Here is an 18140-nt window from a genome sequence, read left to right as displayed (position 1 = left end):
AAGAAAATAAAATCCCTTTTGGCCATCCAGCACTTAGCTTTGACCTCAAGTGGCTCTTTTTGAGGATGGTGGTGGTGACGACGCTCAGGAAGCACACAAGATGGTGACTACCGACGAAAAGCCCACGCGTCGAAGGCGCCCAGAGCCATCGGGTGGGCAGTGAAGACCGCCTTCTTTCTGGTTCCACTGCCTGGGTGAGCACAACACGGCCTACAGCTCCCCCGAAGAGCACCACAGCTAAAACCTCTTTATAAATGCTGCCGATGCAACAAAAGCTCCACTAGCCCTCTAAAGGCACGCACACTTAACTCAGCACCAAAATGGCCAGATTCTTGTCGGACCCAGCAGAAGAAACACACTCCTCTTCCTCCCGAGAAAGAACCAATCGCGTCCCTCGGGCCTTCTTCTCCGCCCAGTGATCCTTCGCCTCTTCTGGGCGGGGCCTTTTGCCTATAATGTTCATGTGGTCGGGGCTTAGTTGTTAGTTGCCGTGAGTATTCATAGGGACGGCACTGGTTGTAAATGTTGTTTAATGGGGATTTTCATGGCCGGCCTTGGTGAATGTAAAACTTTAAGGAAAACGACAGAGCAAAAATCACATACTGGGGAAAACGAACTTTAATCCCTAACTAATTATCACTCCTTCACCCCTCGTGTGAAGATACATAAACAATCTTAAGCTACAGTTTCCCTACTTTAGTACATCAAGATTTCTCCTACACGTCCACGGTCCATGCTATAATTATACAGTTCTACCTTTACTATGGGATTCTTTCATCTACCCCCATAAACGTAACAATACGCAGCAACACTACAACCAGTGTGAGACTGAGGCGTGTCAGAGCAGAGGAGACAATAGCCAGAAGGAGAGATATAATATATGGGTTAGCAGTATCAGTCGGGATGAAATTCACAGATTGGTGAAATTGGAGCGCAGCCCTCCAATATTGGTATCCTCTGATAAAGTTAGAGAGGGGGAAACACACACAGGAGGACACTGATGGAGGGGAACAGGAACTGCATGTTTTTGGATGAGCCGGCCCCTCATCACTCATCTGATAATAATTCTGTAAACGCAGGTCAGCAATGGGGATTCGAGCATGTCGTCCAAGTGTGAACGAGAGTTTATTGAGTCTGTGGAGTTGGGGAGGACTCCTCGTGTGAGTTAGGTGTGACACAGTGAGCCGAGAACATGGAGAGGAAAGAAAAAGAGGACACGACAACAAATTGTGTGATTAAAGAAAAGGCAGAGGTTGGAGAGAATTGAGGCCTCATGGAATGCATCAAAAATAGGAGGAAGAGGATCAGAGGAAGAAGAAGAAGAGACTTGGAGCGTAAGACTCCTTACAGGTTTTTCTTTGCCTTTTTTGTGAAAGAGAGACATGGATATTGTTACATGTTCCTCCCCGACCTCCTGGTCTCGGTATACCTCCGAACCCCGAGAGGAGCCACGGCAGAAAAATATGTTATTCTATATTAGAAATCAACAGTGAAACCACACCAATGATTTTAAATGAACAAATGTTGTATTAAAAATCACACACAAATAACAGTACAACAATAATAGGAATCAAGAGTACAATCAATATCTCCTATGATGGTACCATCAGCTAACATGCATAAGGTAACTCACTGTGCTCCAAGTGAGTGGAAAAGAACCTTCCCCAATGTCTCCATAACTCAAAGATAATCCCCTCCTGCGAGTAGGGATGAGGCGATGAGGCAAAGAGGCGATGAGGCGAGTAATGAGGCGTAGGCAAGGCGTGGACAGTCCCGTGGTCCGAACCAACCGCAAACTGGCGGTGAAAAGGGAAATAACCGCAAACTGGTGGTGAAAAGGGAAATCCCACAGGCACGAACCAGACGTGTACATTCACAGTTCAATCAGCGAACCGCAGCGTAATCTTCAAACGCCACTTTTGTGCACACACATCCCCGGCAGACGACCGGATGTTGAGAAAAGCTGACGCGTAGCAACACCTTTTTCGGGGAACGAAGCGCGCAGTTCAAAATGGCCGACGGCTCTTACTTGAGTCGAAGCGCCCAGGTGAGGATTCTCCGGAACCTCAACGCCTATACCTGACTACGCAGGTTTCTCAATCCTCCAGCGATAACCTATCGCAGGAAAGCCCTTTCAAGGAGACTCAAAGGATACTCGCGGCTTTCGTTCGATCACGCTCGCTACGGAGCTTCAAGACACGCGTCTTCTTCCACTTTTCTCCTCACGCCTTCTTCTTCCTCTCCTCTCTCATCGTCTTCCGGTTCTCGATCCGGCTTCCTGGCTCTTTTTTTACCATGAACGCTTTTAACCTTTTAGCCACAATAACCATTTCCCTTAAACAACAATAACCATAATACCGAGAACCAGAAATGTCTCAAGTGGATGAAAACCACAACCACGGAAGTGCCGAATCCGTAACAATATGTTGAATGTTAGAAAGGGTGAAAGAAAGGATGGAGAAATGCAACTGCAGACCGACACAACACCGAAGATACAACTACTGATGGGTACAAGCAATAATGTAACGAAAGTACAACTACAATTCTCAATGGTATGCTTATCTTTGGTGGCAAATGACTTGAAGAGCAGAGCCACGTGCGTTCTCTGACGAGGAACCGGAAGTGGAAGCCTTATAGCGTGTGGTGATCACACGGACAGTATGGTCATTATACATAATACAACTACAATTACAGACAGACTAGAGGAACACAGAGGGAGAATCATGCCAGGTGCATTATTGAGTTAAAGGGAAGGACAAGTCGGGGGGATGCCCCCAAATAATGGGGGAGTGTTGGGGGTTTGGGCGGCATGAACTTACAAGGAGGTGAAACTTGTGAAGTTATAGTTGAAAACATTGTTGGAAGCTTGTGATTGCCAAGCAAAGTGACTAAGTTTTTCAATGAGTTAGTGCCAATGTCAGTGAAGTGAAGATAAACTGTTGGTAAACTAGAACAGCACTCGGTAGAGCACAAACCTCCTCCAGGCTGAACAGTTTATGTTTTGTATCCCACTGATAGTCCGGATCTGGATTTTGACCTGAACCAACATCTAATCGGCTTATTCTCATCTCCCAAACTAATCCATCTGGTTTTGTTATAATCCATCCATAACTTTTTGAAATATCATGCTATAATGTATATCGTTTTTGTCCCCATCTCTCAATAGTGAAGAATCACTTGAAAAAAAAAAAAAAAAAAGATTCCCTGATCCGGATTCAGATCTTCACCAAAATCTTATCAATTCCTCCTTGTCACAGACCCAACCTGTCCACCAAATTTGGTCCGAATCCGTCCATAACTTTTTGACATATTGTATTATACATCGATTTACAGATTTAACAGATTTACCCTTTCTCTTTCAATGGTGAAGAATCAAATGAAAATTCTCAGATTCGGATATTCACCAAAATCTTATCGATTCGTCCATGTCACATACCCACCATCTCCACGAAATCTGGTCTGAATCTGTCCACAACAATGAGATAGCCTGCTCACAGACAGACAGACAAAAAAAATGACAAGCAGCCAAACAAACAGACAGACAACAAACAGACAGGCAGACAGACATGCAAATAGACAAACAAACAAACACACAGACAGAAAGACAAACAAAGAGACAAACAAACAGACAGACAAACAGAAAGACAGACAGAAAAAACAGAAAAAACAAACAGATAGACAAACAAACAGACAGACCAACAGACAGACAGACACATAGGCAAACAAAGAGACAGGCAAACACAGACAGACAGAGAAGCAAACAGACAGACAGAGAGACATAGAGGTAAACAGACAGACAGACAAATAGACCGACAGAAAAACACAGACAGAGAAGCAAACAGACAAACAGAAAGACTGAGAGGCAAACAGACAGACAGACAAATAGGCCGACAGAAAAACAGACAAACAGAGAGACAGAGAGGCAAACAGACAGACAGAGAGGGGTGAAAATATAACCTCGGTCCACTTTCTGTGGCGCAGGTAAAAACAACCGAATATATTAATAATAAAATACAGGTAAATCTGAATACATTTATCTTTCGGATATTTTGACTCCTTTGACCGACAAACTGTGTCCTGTCGCACTGAAGTCTTGTTTTGTTTTCTGCTTGGTCTGAGCAGGTGAAGGCTCATGAAAAGGCCTTTCAACATCAATGGCGTTCTGGGGCGATGGTTGGAATCACATGTACAGTTCAAGATAAATATAATCTGAATTGTACCGCTTGTCTGAAATTGTCCACACAGTATATAGAGAGGGAGGACGAACATGTTTGGGACACACAATGGAATATCAACAAACTTTTTGGACAGTCTTCAACATTGTTCTTTTTTGTCTTGTGTTTTCTGAACAAAGTACAGAGCAATATTTTTGACAATGATTATGGACCCTGGAATGATTATGGACCCTGGAATAATTATGGACCCTGAAATAATTATGGACCCTGAAATGATTATGGATCCTGGAATGATTATGGACCCTGAAATGATTATGGACCCTGGAATGATTATGGGCCCTGGAATGATTATGGGCCCTGGAATGATTATGGACCCTGGAATGATTATGGACCCTGTAATGATTATGGACCCTGGAATGATTATGGACCCTGGAATGATTATGGACCCTGGAATGATTATGGACCCTGAAATAATTATGGACCCTGAAATGATTATAGACCCTGGAATGATTATGGACCCTGGAATGATTATGGACCCTGGAATGATTATGGGCCCTGGAATGATTATGGACCCTGGAATGATTATATGGACCCATCAGTTTACTTTTTCTTGGATATCAAAGATGTTACAATGAATGGATTTGAACCTGGCGTCGCAGCGTCATGATGCAGTGCTCTGATGGGAGCGCCAAACAGGCTGAACCTTGACCTTTGCTGGGAATAATTCGTGACTATTTAAGGGTTATAATAACAACAGGGTGTGTCCAGACAGGATGCTGCAGGAGGAGTACACTTACATTTGAGCTGTCTGTAGTCTGGATTCGATTCCCTACCTCAGTATAAACTGTCGGATTGGTGCTTCACTGGCAGGGTGTTGCATCACAAAGTTTCGCCATCGTGGACATTAAGCCGGGTGTCCCGTCTGCTAGAATTACTTGGGGGACGTTAAAGATCCCAGGGTGTCTTTTGCGAAGAGTAGGTGAGTTATCTCCAGCACCCTGAACAAATTACAAATTCCTCCACAAATCACTTAGTCAGGCCTGGCTGGCTGGTTCGTGAAAGACCTGGGGCAAGACCAATTCCCCGGCAAGAAGTAGTGGGAATAGTAGTAGTAGTGGTGGTAGTAGTAGTAGTAGTAGTAGTAGTAGTCCTAGTGGTGGTGCTGATAGTAGTAGTGGTAATTGTAGTAGTAGTAGTGGTGTAGTAGTAGTAGTGGTGCAGTAGTAGTATTGGTGGTTGTAGTAATAGTAGTGGTGTTGGTGGTAGTATTGGTGGTTGTAGTAATAGTAGTGGTGTTGGTGGTAGTATTGGTGGTTGTAGTAATAGTAGTGGTGGTGGTGGTGGTAGTAGTAGAGGTGGTAGTAGTAATGCTGGTAGTAGTAGTCGTAGTGGTGGTGATAGTAGTAGTTGCGGTATAGGTGGTAGTAGTAGTGGTGGTAGTGGTTAGGGTAGTAGTAATAGTAGTAGTTGTGGTGGTGGTTGCACTAGTAGTAGTAGTGGTGGCAGGCATAGTAGTAGTGGTTGTGGTCGTGATGGTGGTAGTAGTAGTAGTAATAGCGGTAGTGGTAGTAATAGTGGTTGTGGTGGTAGTAGTAGCAGTAGTGGTCCTGATGGTAGTCGTAGTAGTAGTAGTAGTAATAGTGGTAGTAGTAGCGGTACTAATAGTGGTTGTGGTGGTAGTAGTAGTAGTGGTGGTAGTAGTAGTAGTGGTCGTGATGGTAGTAGTAGTAGTAGTAGTAGTAATGGAGGTAGTAGTAGCGGTTGTGGTGGTAGTAGTAAATGTAGTAGTAGTAGCTTTGCACGAGGCGGGAATAGTCCAAAAGTGTGAAAGATATGTCGACATTAAAAAAATGCTTTATTACAGACAGACGGATAGACAGAGACAGACAGGCATTTGCAGACACACTAAGAATGAGTGAGTGAATGTGCAAGTGAATGAATAGGTCTGTGTGTGGGTGAGTTGATGGGTTCACAGAAAGCGAAATATTCAGCTTTCCGGTAACAGGGAGGAGATTGTCGGGACGTAATGGCTGCAGCCCGATGACTCGGAACCTTGGCAGACAATACAAACATTTTCTGTTTGATTAAGTCGAAGCTTCTTGCGCTGAATGTCTGGCGAGAAAACATGGTGGAGCCGATGGTGCGCGTTCGCCAGGTGAGTATTCGTGTCGCACACATACATACCTGACGTTTGGATTCGCACCCGATCCGTGGGATCCCGAGTTCACGAATCCGGTGTTTTGAACGTGCTCCGCGGAATGTTCGCAACGGTGTTTGTACAACGGGTCCGAGTATCGCGACGATATCAATGGGCCGGGTGTGCAGGCACCGGCTGTGACGTCACACGCGCGCAAGTTCCTCCGAGCGAATAAGTTTTCAATTTGTTGTGCCCGAGGCGGCCGTGAGATTCGTGGGGTCGAGGGGGGAAGCGCTCGGACCCGGACTCGGTGCGACGGCTCCAGGTGAACGGAGCACCGCGTAGTTGGAAAACCAGGTGTCCAGGTGGTTTTCCTATAGAGTATAGGAAAGGTTGTTTGCCTGTTGCTGCGCGCGCCTCGCGGATCTCGCGATTACGCATTGCAGATGAGTAGTGGTGAGCGCGTGCCGTGAGTCACCGCGCCAGGTAGACCAGTACAGACACACACGCGCGCACACTCACCGTCCGTGAGAGCAAACACGACACCGGCTTCGACGGCGCCAGCTCGACATGGACATTCTCGTGGATCCGAATTGCGTAAAAAAGGACGAATGTCGCGCACGGACCCCGCGAGCCCCCCCGCGATTAGCGCACGCGCTCCTCGATGTTTTCCGAGCTCCACCCGAGTCCTCACCCCCCCCCCCCCCCACCTCGAGGTCCCCACCCGCGCACGAGCGAACGGCGCCAATGGGACGCGGGGAGGCAGGGGCAGGGACAGGGGACGGGAGGGCGGGGAAAAGGGCGAGCGAACGGTGACAAAAGTGAAGAAGGATCTTCGGTGAGCCATGAGAGGAGGGAGTCCGGGCTGCGAGCCGGGGAGACGCACCCAAGGGGTCGCCGGGTCTCTTCGGCCTTGAGCGATGATTTTTTCGGCGAAATCGCGACACGTGATGGACGTTCCCCGGCCGCAGGTGACTGATCCTCGTCCTGGTTGCGCTCTCCTCCCCGTCCTGGTTGCGCTCTCCTCCCCGTCCCGTCCGACGCTCGCTTTCTGTCTGTGCCCGACCTACTTACTCTCTGTACATGGTCCGTGCTCCTCTGTCTCTCCTCGTTTCGGTGATAGACGTCACGGACACGCACGGAACAACTTTCTGTACCTTTGATACTCAAATTCCCACCTTGTTACACGAAGATTTTCACCGTTGTGTCTCACGTGTATATTCGTACGTACATGAAAATCCTTGTGTGTGTGTGTGTGTGTGTGTGTTTGTGTGCATTAGACGATGGGTGTGTGAGTGTAATAGAGGATGGTGTGTGTGTGCATTAGAGGATGGTGTGTGAGTGTGAGTGTGTGTGTGTGTGTGTGTGTGTGTGTGTGTGTGCATTAGAGGATGGTGTACGAGTGTAAGAGGATGGTGTGTGTGTGCATTAGAGGATGGTGTGTGAGTGTGTGTGTGTGTGTGTGTGTGTGTGTGCATTAGAGGATGGTGTGTGAGGGTGTGAGTGAGTGAGTGAGTGTGTGTGTGTGTGTGTGCATTCGAGGATGGTGTACGAGTGTAAGAGGATGGTGTGTGTGTGCATTAAAAGATGGTGTGTGAGTGCAATAGAGGATGGTGTGTGTGTGTGCATTAAAGGATGGTGTGTGAGTGTAATAGAGGATGGTGTGTGTGTGTGTGTGTGTGTGTGTGTGTGTGTGCATTAAAGGATGGTGTGTGAGTGTAATAGAGGATGATGTGTGTGTGTGTGTGTGTGTGTGTGTGTGTGTGTGTGTGTGTGTGTGTGTGTGTGCATTAGAGGATAGTGTGTGAGTGTAATGGAGGATGGTGTGTGTGTGTGTGTGTGTGTGTGTGTGTGTGTGTGTATGTCAATGTCATGTGCATTCGAGGATGGTGTGTGAGTGTAATAGAGGATTGTGTGTGTGCATTGGACGATGGTGTGTGAGTGTAATAGAGGATGGTGTGTGGTGTGTCGGGGTGTGTGCATTAGAGGATGGTGTGTTAGTGTAATAGAGGATGGTGTGTGTGTGTGTGTGCATTTGAGGATAGTGTCACTGCGAGTGTAATATAAGATGGTGTGTGTGTGCATTAGAGGATGGAGTGTGAGTGAATTAGAAGATGGTGTGTGCATTAGAGGGTGCTGTGTGAGTGAATTAGAGGATGGTGTGTGTGCATTAGAGGATGGTGTGTGAGTGAATTAGAGGATGGTGTGTGTCCATTAGAAGATGGTATGCGAGTGTAATATAAGGTGGTGTGTGTGTTAGAGGATGGGGTGTGTGCATTAGAGGATGGTGTGTGAGTGAATTCGAGGATGGTGTGAGGCTGTGCATTAGAAGATGGTATGTGAGTATAATAGAGGATGGTGTGTGTGTGTGTGTGTGTGTGTGTGTGTGTGTGTGTGTGTGTGTGTGTGTGTGTGTGTGTGTGTGTGTGTGTGTGTGTGTGTGTGTGTGTGTGCATTTGAGGGCAGTGTGACTGTCCTCAAATGTACTGTCCTGTAAGGCGGTTTAAATCAGGTGCATGGTAATATGTGTGTAATATAATATAAGTGTGTAATATAAGATGATGTGTGTGTGTGTTCGAGGATGGTGTGGCTGTGCATTAGAGGATGGTATGTGAGTGAATTAGAGGATGTTGTGTGTGCATTAGAAGATGGTGTGTGAGTGTAATAGAGGATGGTGTGTATATTTGTGTCTGTGTGTGTTAATGGATGGTGTGTGAATGTAATAGAGAATGGTGTGTGTGTCTGTGTGTACAGTATGTATTAAGGAAGGTGTGTTTGTGTATGTGTGTGTGTGTTTATGTGTGTGTGTGTCCAGTATGTATTAAAGAGGGTGTGTGTGTGTGTGTGTGTGTGTGTGTGTGTGTGTGTGTGTGTGTGTGTGTGTGTGTGTGTGTGTGTGTGTGTGTGTGTGTTTGTGTACAGTATGTATTAAGGAGGGTGTGTGTTTGTGTGTGTGTGTGTGTGTGTGTGTGTGTGTGTGTTTGTGTACAGTATGTATTAAGGAGGGTGTGTGTTTGTGTGTGTGTGTGTGTGTGTGTGTGTGTGTGTGTTTGTGTACGTGTACAGTATATATTAAGGAGGGTGTATGTGTGTTTGTGTGTGTGTGTGTGTACAGTATGTATTAAGGAGGGTGTGTGTGTGTGTGTGTGTGTGTGTGTGTGTGTGTGTGTGTGTGTGTGTGTGTGTTTGTGCTGTATGTGTGTTTGTGTGTGTGTACAGTATGTATTAAGGAGGGTGTGTGTGTGTGTGTCTATGTGTGTGTGTGCAGTGAGTATTAAGAATGGTGTGTGTTTGTGTGTGCCCACCTCAACCTTACCCCTCCCACCATGCACCTGATTTAAACCGCCTTACAGTAAAGACCATGCGCGCAGTTTCGCACCTGGTATTAAGTTGTCACAACGAAAAAACATTTTTTTACGAAAAATAACCACTCGCATTACAATGTCGCGTGCCAACTATCGTTTACCAGAGGCTGCATTATCCACACTGCCATTGCAACAATGACCAGCGACAGCAACAACTAAACAATAGGAAAACCACTATGAATAACGGGGAAAGTGCTGCATGTCGGGAATTCCCAGCCTCGTCCCGTTGCCCGGCTGCGCAAAACCACCAATGCCTCCATCCCCCTTCCCTCCCCCAAACGCACCCACTCCTCCTGGGCTCTGCCTTTGTGTCACAAAGGCTCAGGGTAACTGGAGGTTCCAGCGGCGATCCAGCGCCAGGACAAAAGCAGGCAGTGTGCGGACGCGTACAGAGGCGGCTCCCATTGTCTGCAATGCTCGATTGCCATCTCTCTCTCTCTCTCTCTCCTTCTCCTTCTTTCGCTCAGCTTGTGTCTGTGTGTCTTTGCTTGTGTCTGTTACATACACCCTACTGCATGACATATATCTTTTGTCTAAATCAAAGTCCGAGACAGGCAATATCCCTGTGGTGACAATCATTCCAATAATACTTGCTCAGCATCATTCCCAGACACCCGTGGACGCGCAGAGGAGAGTCGATCGGACAGTAAACGATGCCACAGCGCAGGTGAACCAACGTTCTACAAACATCGCCCCATTGTTATTGCGATTGTTGCAGAGGTAACGCACCAGGGTGTAAGGTTACAGATGGATCTTCAGGCTGAACGACAGTCACAAATGAAATATGACAAAAAGCAACACTCTACTGCCGTGCACCATAAACACAGAGGGAAATAGATAGACGAAGGCTGGGAGGAGGTGTGGAGACAAACTGACAGATCTTTTTACGTGTCATTCACAATATACGGCATGCTGGACGAGTGGCCTCTTAATTGTGCCCTGATAGGAGGTTGATCGGCAAGTCTGTGGCCAAATATTGAAGTGGAGAATTGAAGATCATTGTACATTTAATTAATTCACATTGCATGCGAATAGACATTGATGTAAAGCGATGATGTAAAAAACGACAATCGGTGACTTGTTATGTCAGGGAGTGGGCCTAGTGATCAATCCACAGTGTTGAAGATAGACTGCAGCTAGGGAAAAGGAAAGGCACAGAAAGCAGAAGAATATCGGTGGTGGCCCTCCACCCGCTCGCAGTGGTGCGTGGCACGTGGCCTGGCCACCCTGAAAGCGTGGCAAGGCGCGTGTGCTACTCTATTTGTGTGAGTGATTCAGCCTATGGGCCCGCAAAACTCAAGTTAGGCACACAGGCGGACGGCAGGCACTGTCCTTTCTGTGCCCTCCACCTCCCTCCTCCTCCTCCTCCTCCTCCTCTTACATATCCTCCTCTTCATCCTGATCATCTTCCTCCTACCCATCCGCTCCATCTTGCCAACACGTTCATGCTTTTTTACTTCTCAGCTTCGGCATCTTGCTGAAGGAGATACTCAGACCGATTGACAAAATTGTTGTTCTCTCTGCCAAACCAAGAAGAGGTGCAACTTCAAGTTCAGATACCCGAGCTCAATATGAGTATCTGAGCTCATTTAGCTTTAGCGGAACGTCAGAAGAGAAGACAAAATGCATATTCTTGACGTCATTTGTTGCATGATATGATCCTCGACGATTCTCACACCACCCACTCTGGCACGCAGCAACACATGTCACATCCTACGGCCCCCAAGTCCCCAGGTCCCCTCGCCCTGCATGCCGCAGCCTGAATCCTGTGAATATTTGCTCCTAATTTGTGCACAGCGCCGGCGGTCCTCGGGCCTCCGATAGCTTATTTGTCGGCGATGGAAGTCACTTTGTGTGAGGTTCATTATCCACCCGCTGCAGTGCCTCCTCTTTTCTTGATTAGTCTCAGAGGGTAGTAAAGGCGCAAGGGAGGGAGCTTTGCTTCTAACAGTGTTTCTCCCGTACCGTTAACTTTGCCAGTATTTCTTTCATTGCCTCAGGCTGTTTGCAAAGATATCTTCACAATATATATATATATACTTCAAGTAGCTGGCACACATTTTGAGGGATGACACCAAATTCACTGCGGTGACCCTCAACTTTACAACCAGCTTGCACCCAGAGACGTTTGTCCGAACCATTTTGTCTTGTTGATTTGGGATCTAGTCTGAAATCATCATCCAAAAGCGGTTGTTGTTTTAAGCCGTGAAACCCACATGACCTTTGCACGCTACCTTTTTGGGTGGTGATCCACGGTCCCAATCTATTTGTATTGGTTGAGGCTCCACCCACTTAATAATTCCTTCCACTTGAGCAGTGAATCCACAGAAAGACAACGATAACTTACTTTTGTTTCCTTTTCCTTCTTTCTTTGCTCCCCTTCCAATTCCCTCTCCCTATTTTATCTCTGGTTTGTCTCTCTCTCTCTCTGTCTCTGCTTGTCAGCGGACGCATTTGTGTTTTGTACAGCCGCTTCCTTGCTTTAAAGCCAGATTTGCTCCGAGCTGTTCCAAGCTCATCTTGCATACCTGAATGATGAAGTTGTGACACTATTTACGTAGGCCTTCTGACTGAGAACGAGTTTATTGCATTCGATTAACCCGTATGATTAATGTATTATCTCTTGATTTCTCTTGCCTGTTGATGTCTCCTGTTTGCCCCATGTCCGCACATTGTTTGTACCTTCACCTCTGATCCTCTGCTTTTCACCATTGCCTGTATGCAACCTGTACGCATCACCCCACCTTCTCTCCCATGCACCGGTATCGACGGCCCTTTAGCATAACACAACCGACCACGTGCAGGCCCACGTTGATTGTTGGCTGCCCCTGGTGGGACTACGACTCCATCCCATGCACACCACTCTCGCCACAAACGCAGTGACTTGCACTGTCGAGTTGTGTGGCCCAAAAATACACTGATTTAAGCCCGAGGCTAAGATCATTACCAAAGCAGCAACAAGAGAAATCAGACCACGGTGAGATGCCCACAGTGCTGTCAGGGAAGGAGAGAAATAACTAACTAGGGCAAATGACAGCACTGGGAGTTAGCAACATCATCTGGATGCATTAGCATCACACGCTCACTGGACTAGCCTCCACTACCCCTCCCTCCCTCATCCACCCCTCCACCTCGCTTTACATTCATTTCTTTTCAACGAATGCTGTAAATACCTTGCACACTTTGCTGGCCTTGCACATGACTATTATGTTACCTTGATCTCATCAGAAAGTATTTTTCTCGTGCTGCGTACATGGGAACATGGCATTTTGATCAATGCATTGTAATTATTGTAATTAATGTATTGTAATTTATTGTAATTATTAGTATTGTTAATGGTCCATCTACAATATAGTAAGAGCTGATATCCTGAGAAACATTCATTCCTACTGTACACGATCCTACCCAGATCAATCACGTGGTTTAACAGCCAACCGACAATGATTCTTTATAACTCTTCAGATACCTCGGAGAATCATTTATTACAATGGATTCCTCTGTGTTCCTGAAGTCGTCCCACAATTAGCGTGTCCACGTCGGAGGTATTTGCTGGAGAGACAAGAAAAATGACGCTCAGAGGGACAGGCAGCCTTTGTTTAGGATACCTTTTATAGCCCACCACCCACAAGTGAGATTGCATTGATGTAAGTGCACAAAGCTTAACGATAGCAATGCAGTCCAGAGAACAGTGAAATCACGTTTCGCTGGTCGAGACCTAGTACCCAAAAGCCTACTCATTTCATGGGAATAAATGCTGTACAAAGGCACCGTTAGGTCCATGAATACTGAGATATAGTGACATTTATACACAAGTTTTAAAGTAAAATAAAAAATTCATCCTTTCTATGTTTGAGTACGATCCTAATGAGGTTCTGGAATATCCAAAGCCTTCATAAACACTTTGGACCCTGAACAAATTGTTTTGAATTCATTCTGTCGATAATACATTCTCTAACGAGGGTGATGTGGCTTTACTAATAAGCAATGAGTGCATATCTGGCCATTGCTGTGGGGATAATAAATATACTCGATGGGGGGAAAGGAGTTGGAAATGAAGGGAGAAAGAGTCAAACACAGGCCCAGAGGCAAAGCAATTACCCGGCAGAAAAGGACAATTAGACACAGAAAGAGTTAAAGACAAATAAAGTTGGTCTAACTGAAGTCTTCCAAAATGAGTCCAGTAATTCGACATTAATTTAAATGCTTTAATTTACGAATAAACCATATATTTTTTTTTTTTTTTTTTTTTTTTTTTTTTAAATAAACAGGAATAAATTCCTGCGTGGGGCTAGTGTGAAAAAAATCCTGGCTCGACCCGGGACTCAAACCCAAAAACCTCATCGCTTATGCGGTGACAGCCCACTGAGCATTCAGTCTTTGGGATATCCTCAGGAGTTTCTCACACTAACACTGCAAACTTTATAATGGCCGACGTCTTACATGCCTGCTAGGCAGTCCGTGTGTGTGTGTCCGTGTGTGTGTGTGTGTGTGTGTGTGTGTGTGTGTGTGTGTGTGTGTGTGTGTGTGTGTGTGTGTGTGTGTGCACGCGCATGTGCACACAATGGCCTGCAAAAGTATTCACTCTTACAAAAAATGCTACATTTGGATGAATTACGAATTGTGTAGAAACAATATTTTCATTGATAACTGAAGAGATCAAACTAAACACTTGTAGTTGGAGGAGGTTACATAATATCATGAATACCTGCAAAAAACATGTCCAAATCAAAATTCACTGGCTGCAAAAGTATTCAGCCCCTTATGTCAGTACTTGGTGGAAGCACCTTTTGCAGCAATGACTGCTATGAGTCTTTTTTGGGTACTAGGTCTCTACCAGCTTTGCACAGTTAGATAGTGTAATCTTTGCCCATTCTTCATGTGAAAATTGCTCAGGTTCTGCCAAGTTTGATGGGGATTGTCGATGGGCTGCAATCTTCAAGTCTCGTCATAAATGTTCAATTAGGTTTAAGTCAGGACTTTGACTGAGCCCCTCAAGAACATTTATTTTCTTCTTATTCAGCTACTCCAGTGTGGCTTTATCTTTGTGCTTCGGATCATTGGCCTGCTGAAATGTGAATCTTCTACCCAGTTTCAGATTCATGGTTGACAAGCAGGTTTTCATCAAAGATTCTCCTGTACTTTGTACCATCCATTGTTCTTTCTATCCTTACAAGTTTGCCAGTCCCTGCTGATGAAAAGCAGCCCCATAACATGATGCTGCCACCACCATGCTTGACAGTAGGGATGGTGTTGCCTGGGTGATTTGCAGTGTTAGGCTTCCGCAAGACATAACGTTTTGAATTTAGACAAAAAAGTTCAATTTTTGGCTCGTCTGAACACAAAACTTTTCTCCACATGCCTGTAGTATCATTAAGATGCTTTTTTAAAATTGCAAACTCCATATGAGCTTTTAGTTGTCTTTTTCAGTAATGGCTTCTTTCTTGCCACCTGTCTGTAGAGGCCAGCTTTGTGAAGGGAACAGGATATTGTTGATTTATGAACACTGACCAGCATCTCGGACATAGAACCATGCAGATCTTTCAAAGTCATTGTTGGATTTACAGTGACATCCCAAACCAGTAACCTGCTTGTCCGGCTGCTGAGTTTGGATGGCAACCTGATATGGGTAGAGTCTGGGTGGTATGACATGTCTTGCACTTCTTAATGATGGATTTCACCGTACTCAATGGCATAATGAGTGACTTTGAAATCTTCTTATAGCCCTCTCCTAAATGGTGCTTCTCCACCACTTCAAGTCTGATTTCTTTGGAAAGTTCCTTGGTCTTCATGTTGAGCTTGTTGGTTGACCACATAAGTTGCGCATTAAAACTCCTTAGATAAGGCCGAGAAAAATATATTTCCAGTCTCTGGTCAGCGCGCGCATCGATTTTGACCCTGCGCGTCAACAATTTTTTTTTTTTAATTTCCAACTGCACCTACAACAGCGCGCGCCTGTTGTTGCCGGGCCGGCGCGCTGTCTCGGGAAATACGGGTCTGTGAGGGTCGCGATTGGTATCGACGTTCGCGCACGGTTCTCCCCTACAAAAGTGCGTTTAGTCTGTCCAAATCCAACCAGCCGTTCCAAAGATATGAGTAGGTTTGTGTGCCGTGCCGTCATGAATCCAATCGGCTGGATATTGTCATTTATTGAAACGAAGACGTTCTTTGTCGGGTTCGTGTGAAGCAACCAGAAGGCCTAGAGAGCTGCGGGTGGACTCGTTAGTTAGGCCTGGATTCTATCTCATTTGTCATGAAGTTGTAAGTGTCTGTGATAATCTGGTGGACTGGGAGAAGAGATCGTGGGTGACCATCGGCCTGTTAGACCACTTGCGCATGCGCAGTGTTGACGCGATCGACACATTGGAATGTTTGACGGTACGGCGAGACGATCTCGAGAACGAAATGGCAGTCTATAATATGCTTGAAGAACTTAATGATTTTCAGAATAAATACATTTTAAAATAACTTAAGCTTGTGTTCATTATTTACAAAAAGGCCTACCAGTCCCATTGACTGTCTTTAATTTCTCTCTGGACGGCGCCATGGCAGATGAGGACCGCAAGGCATGAGGACACAAAAAACAACACCTTTATATGTGCAATCCATGCTTTTCAAAAAAGAAAAAGAAAAAAAAAGCCGCATCAATTCTGGAACTTTGATCTGACCAGAGACCAGCAATATATATTTTTTGGCCTAACAGCTGAAGGAGGTTACATGTAAAGGGGAGTTTAATTTTTTTTTTTAATGTTAAACCACTGATTACATAAAGGTGTAAGCTATTACACTTATTTGGTAACATTTCAAACAAATAATTAGCTCCTGAAGGGATTTAGGGTTCATTTGGCAAAGGGTTTGAAAACTTATGCAATTTAGAACATCTAATTTTCTCTGTAGATCTAACTTATTCACATTTTAATCTGCATTTTTTTGCTTTATCACTTTGAAGTAGTTTGTGAAGACTCCATATATTTCGTTTGATTTGAAAGCATCATGAAACTAGCCCGGCACTTAGTAGAGAGCATACCGCCGCCAGAATGAACAGTTTATGTTTTGTAAACCACTTATAGGCCGGATCTGGATTCGGACCTGAACCAAAATCTAATCGGCTTGTTTTTGTCGCATAATCAACTCATCCACCAAATTCAGACTTAACTCGTCCATGACTTTTTGAAATATCATGTTATATATCGCTTTTCGCCCGATCTCTCAAAGGTGAAGAATCACTTACAAAATTAAATAATTCTTGTATATAAAAAAACAACAACATGCATTTTAAGGCCATTTTCCCTGCTAGAGCGGGGGTTAGCCTTGCGGTCCCCATGACAATCTTCTCCATCTTGCCCTATTTTCTGCATCTCTCATTGTTAACCCCCTTGCCCGCATTTCTTCTTCCACCATCTTTAGCCAAGTCTTTCTCGGTCTTCCCCGTCCTCTATTTCCTTCTACATTCATTTCCATCACTCTTCTCAACCAGTCATTTTCATCCTTCCTCAACACATGACCAAACCATCTCAACCTGTTCCTCTTCACAGCATCAATCACAGGCTCTATTCCCATCATTTTTCGCAATTCATCATTTGTCTTCTTGAGGAGGTGAGTTCTTTGAGTTCTTCTGAGTTCTTCTGAGTTCTTCTGAGTACTTCTGAGTTCTTCTTCTTCTGAGTTCTTCTTCCCTCTTTGTCTTCATCCATTCATCATCTTCTACACATATATACAAATTCATCATTTGTCTTCAAATTCTTGTATCCGAATCCTTAATCAGATCTTCGGCCAAACCAAACCAATTTGGTTTGTCACACACCCAACCTGTCCAACAAGTTTTGTCCAAATCCGTCCATAACCTTTTGACATATTGTCCTATATAGCGGTTTTAGACCTATCAATGGTGAAGAATGACTTGAAAAATTCTCTGATCCGGATCCGGATTAGAATCTTCACCAAAATTGAATCAATTCTTCGTTGTCACATACGCTGCCTCTCCGCCAAATTTCATACCAATCCGTCCACAACTTTTGAGATATCTTGTTCACAGACAAACAGGCCGTCATGAGTGAAAACGTAACCTCCATTCACCTTTGATGGTGGACGTAATAAGCCCAGTTGGCATCAAAATGTGAAAGTAGGCCACTGCATGCGTGTGTGTGTGTGTGTGTGTGTGTGTGTGTGTGTGTGTGTGTGTGTGTGTGTGTGTGTGTGTGTGTGTGTATGTATATATGTGTGTGTGTGTATGTATGTATGTATATATATATATATATATATATATATATATATATATATATATATGTATATATGTATATGTATATATATATATATATATATATAGTGTTGCGGTTTTGAGAACCCACTTGTGTAAATATGACATCATTCTTGTAAATATGACATTATTAAAGGGTTAAAGGTTGCACCCCATAGTTAGGCCACAAGCAACACGTAGGCCACCATAGGACTTCAGTTATTTCATTA

The 18140-nt window shown here is 44.9% G+C and overlaps 1 protein-coding gene across 4 annotated transcripts in view; it reads left to right on the top strand.

Moving 5' to 3' along the window:
* The window catches only part of LOC137437748 (uncharacterized), a 170395-nt gene that overhangs the window by 81627 nt on the left and 70628 nt on the right, over positions 1 to 18140 (top strand). Inside the window, exon 1 of one of the 4 annotated variants that reach the window (XM_068132327.2) lies at positions 6497 to 6637. The exons of 1 other annotated variant lie outside the window; for it this stretch is intronic. Coding sequence is in view for 1 of the 3 variants with exons in the window: in XM_068132325.2 (XP_067988426.2) it covers positions 7233 to 7283 (51 nt within the window). In the remaining 2 variants the exon portion in view is untranslated. Of the gene's footprint in view, positions 1 to 6496; positions 6638 to 7105; positions 7284 to 18140 lie in introns of those variants that run through there. 2 more of the 4 variants (XM_068132325.2, XM_068132326.2) reach the window with 2 other exon arrangements.

Source organism: Myxine glutinosa, chromosome 12 (genome assembly GCF_964187855.1).
Source record: "Myxine glutinosa chromosome 12, kmMyxGlut1.1, whole genome shotgun sequence".
In the NCBI taxonomy this organism is placed as follows: Eukaryota; Metazoa; Chordata; class Myxini; order Myxiniformes; family Myxinidae; genus Myxine; species Myxine glutinosa.
This window is presented reverse-complemented; position numbering and strand designations above follow the sequence as displayed.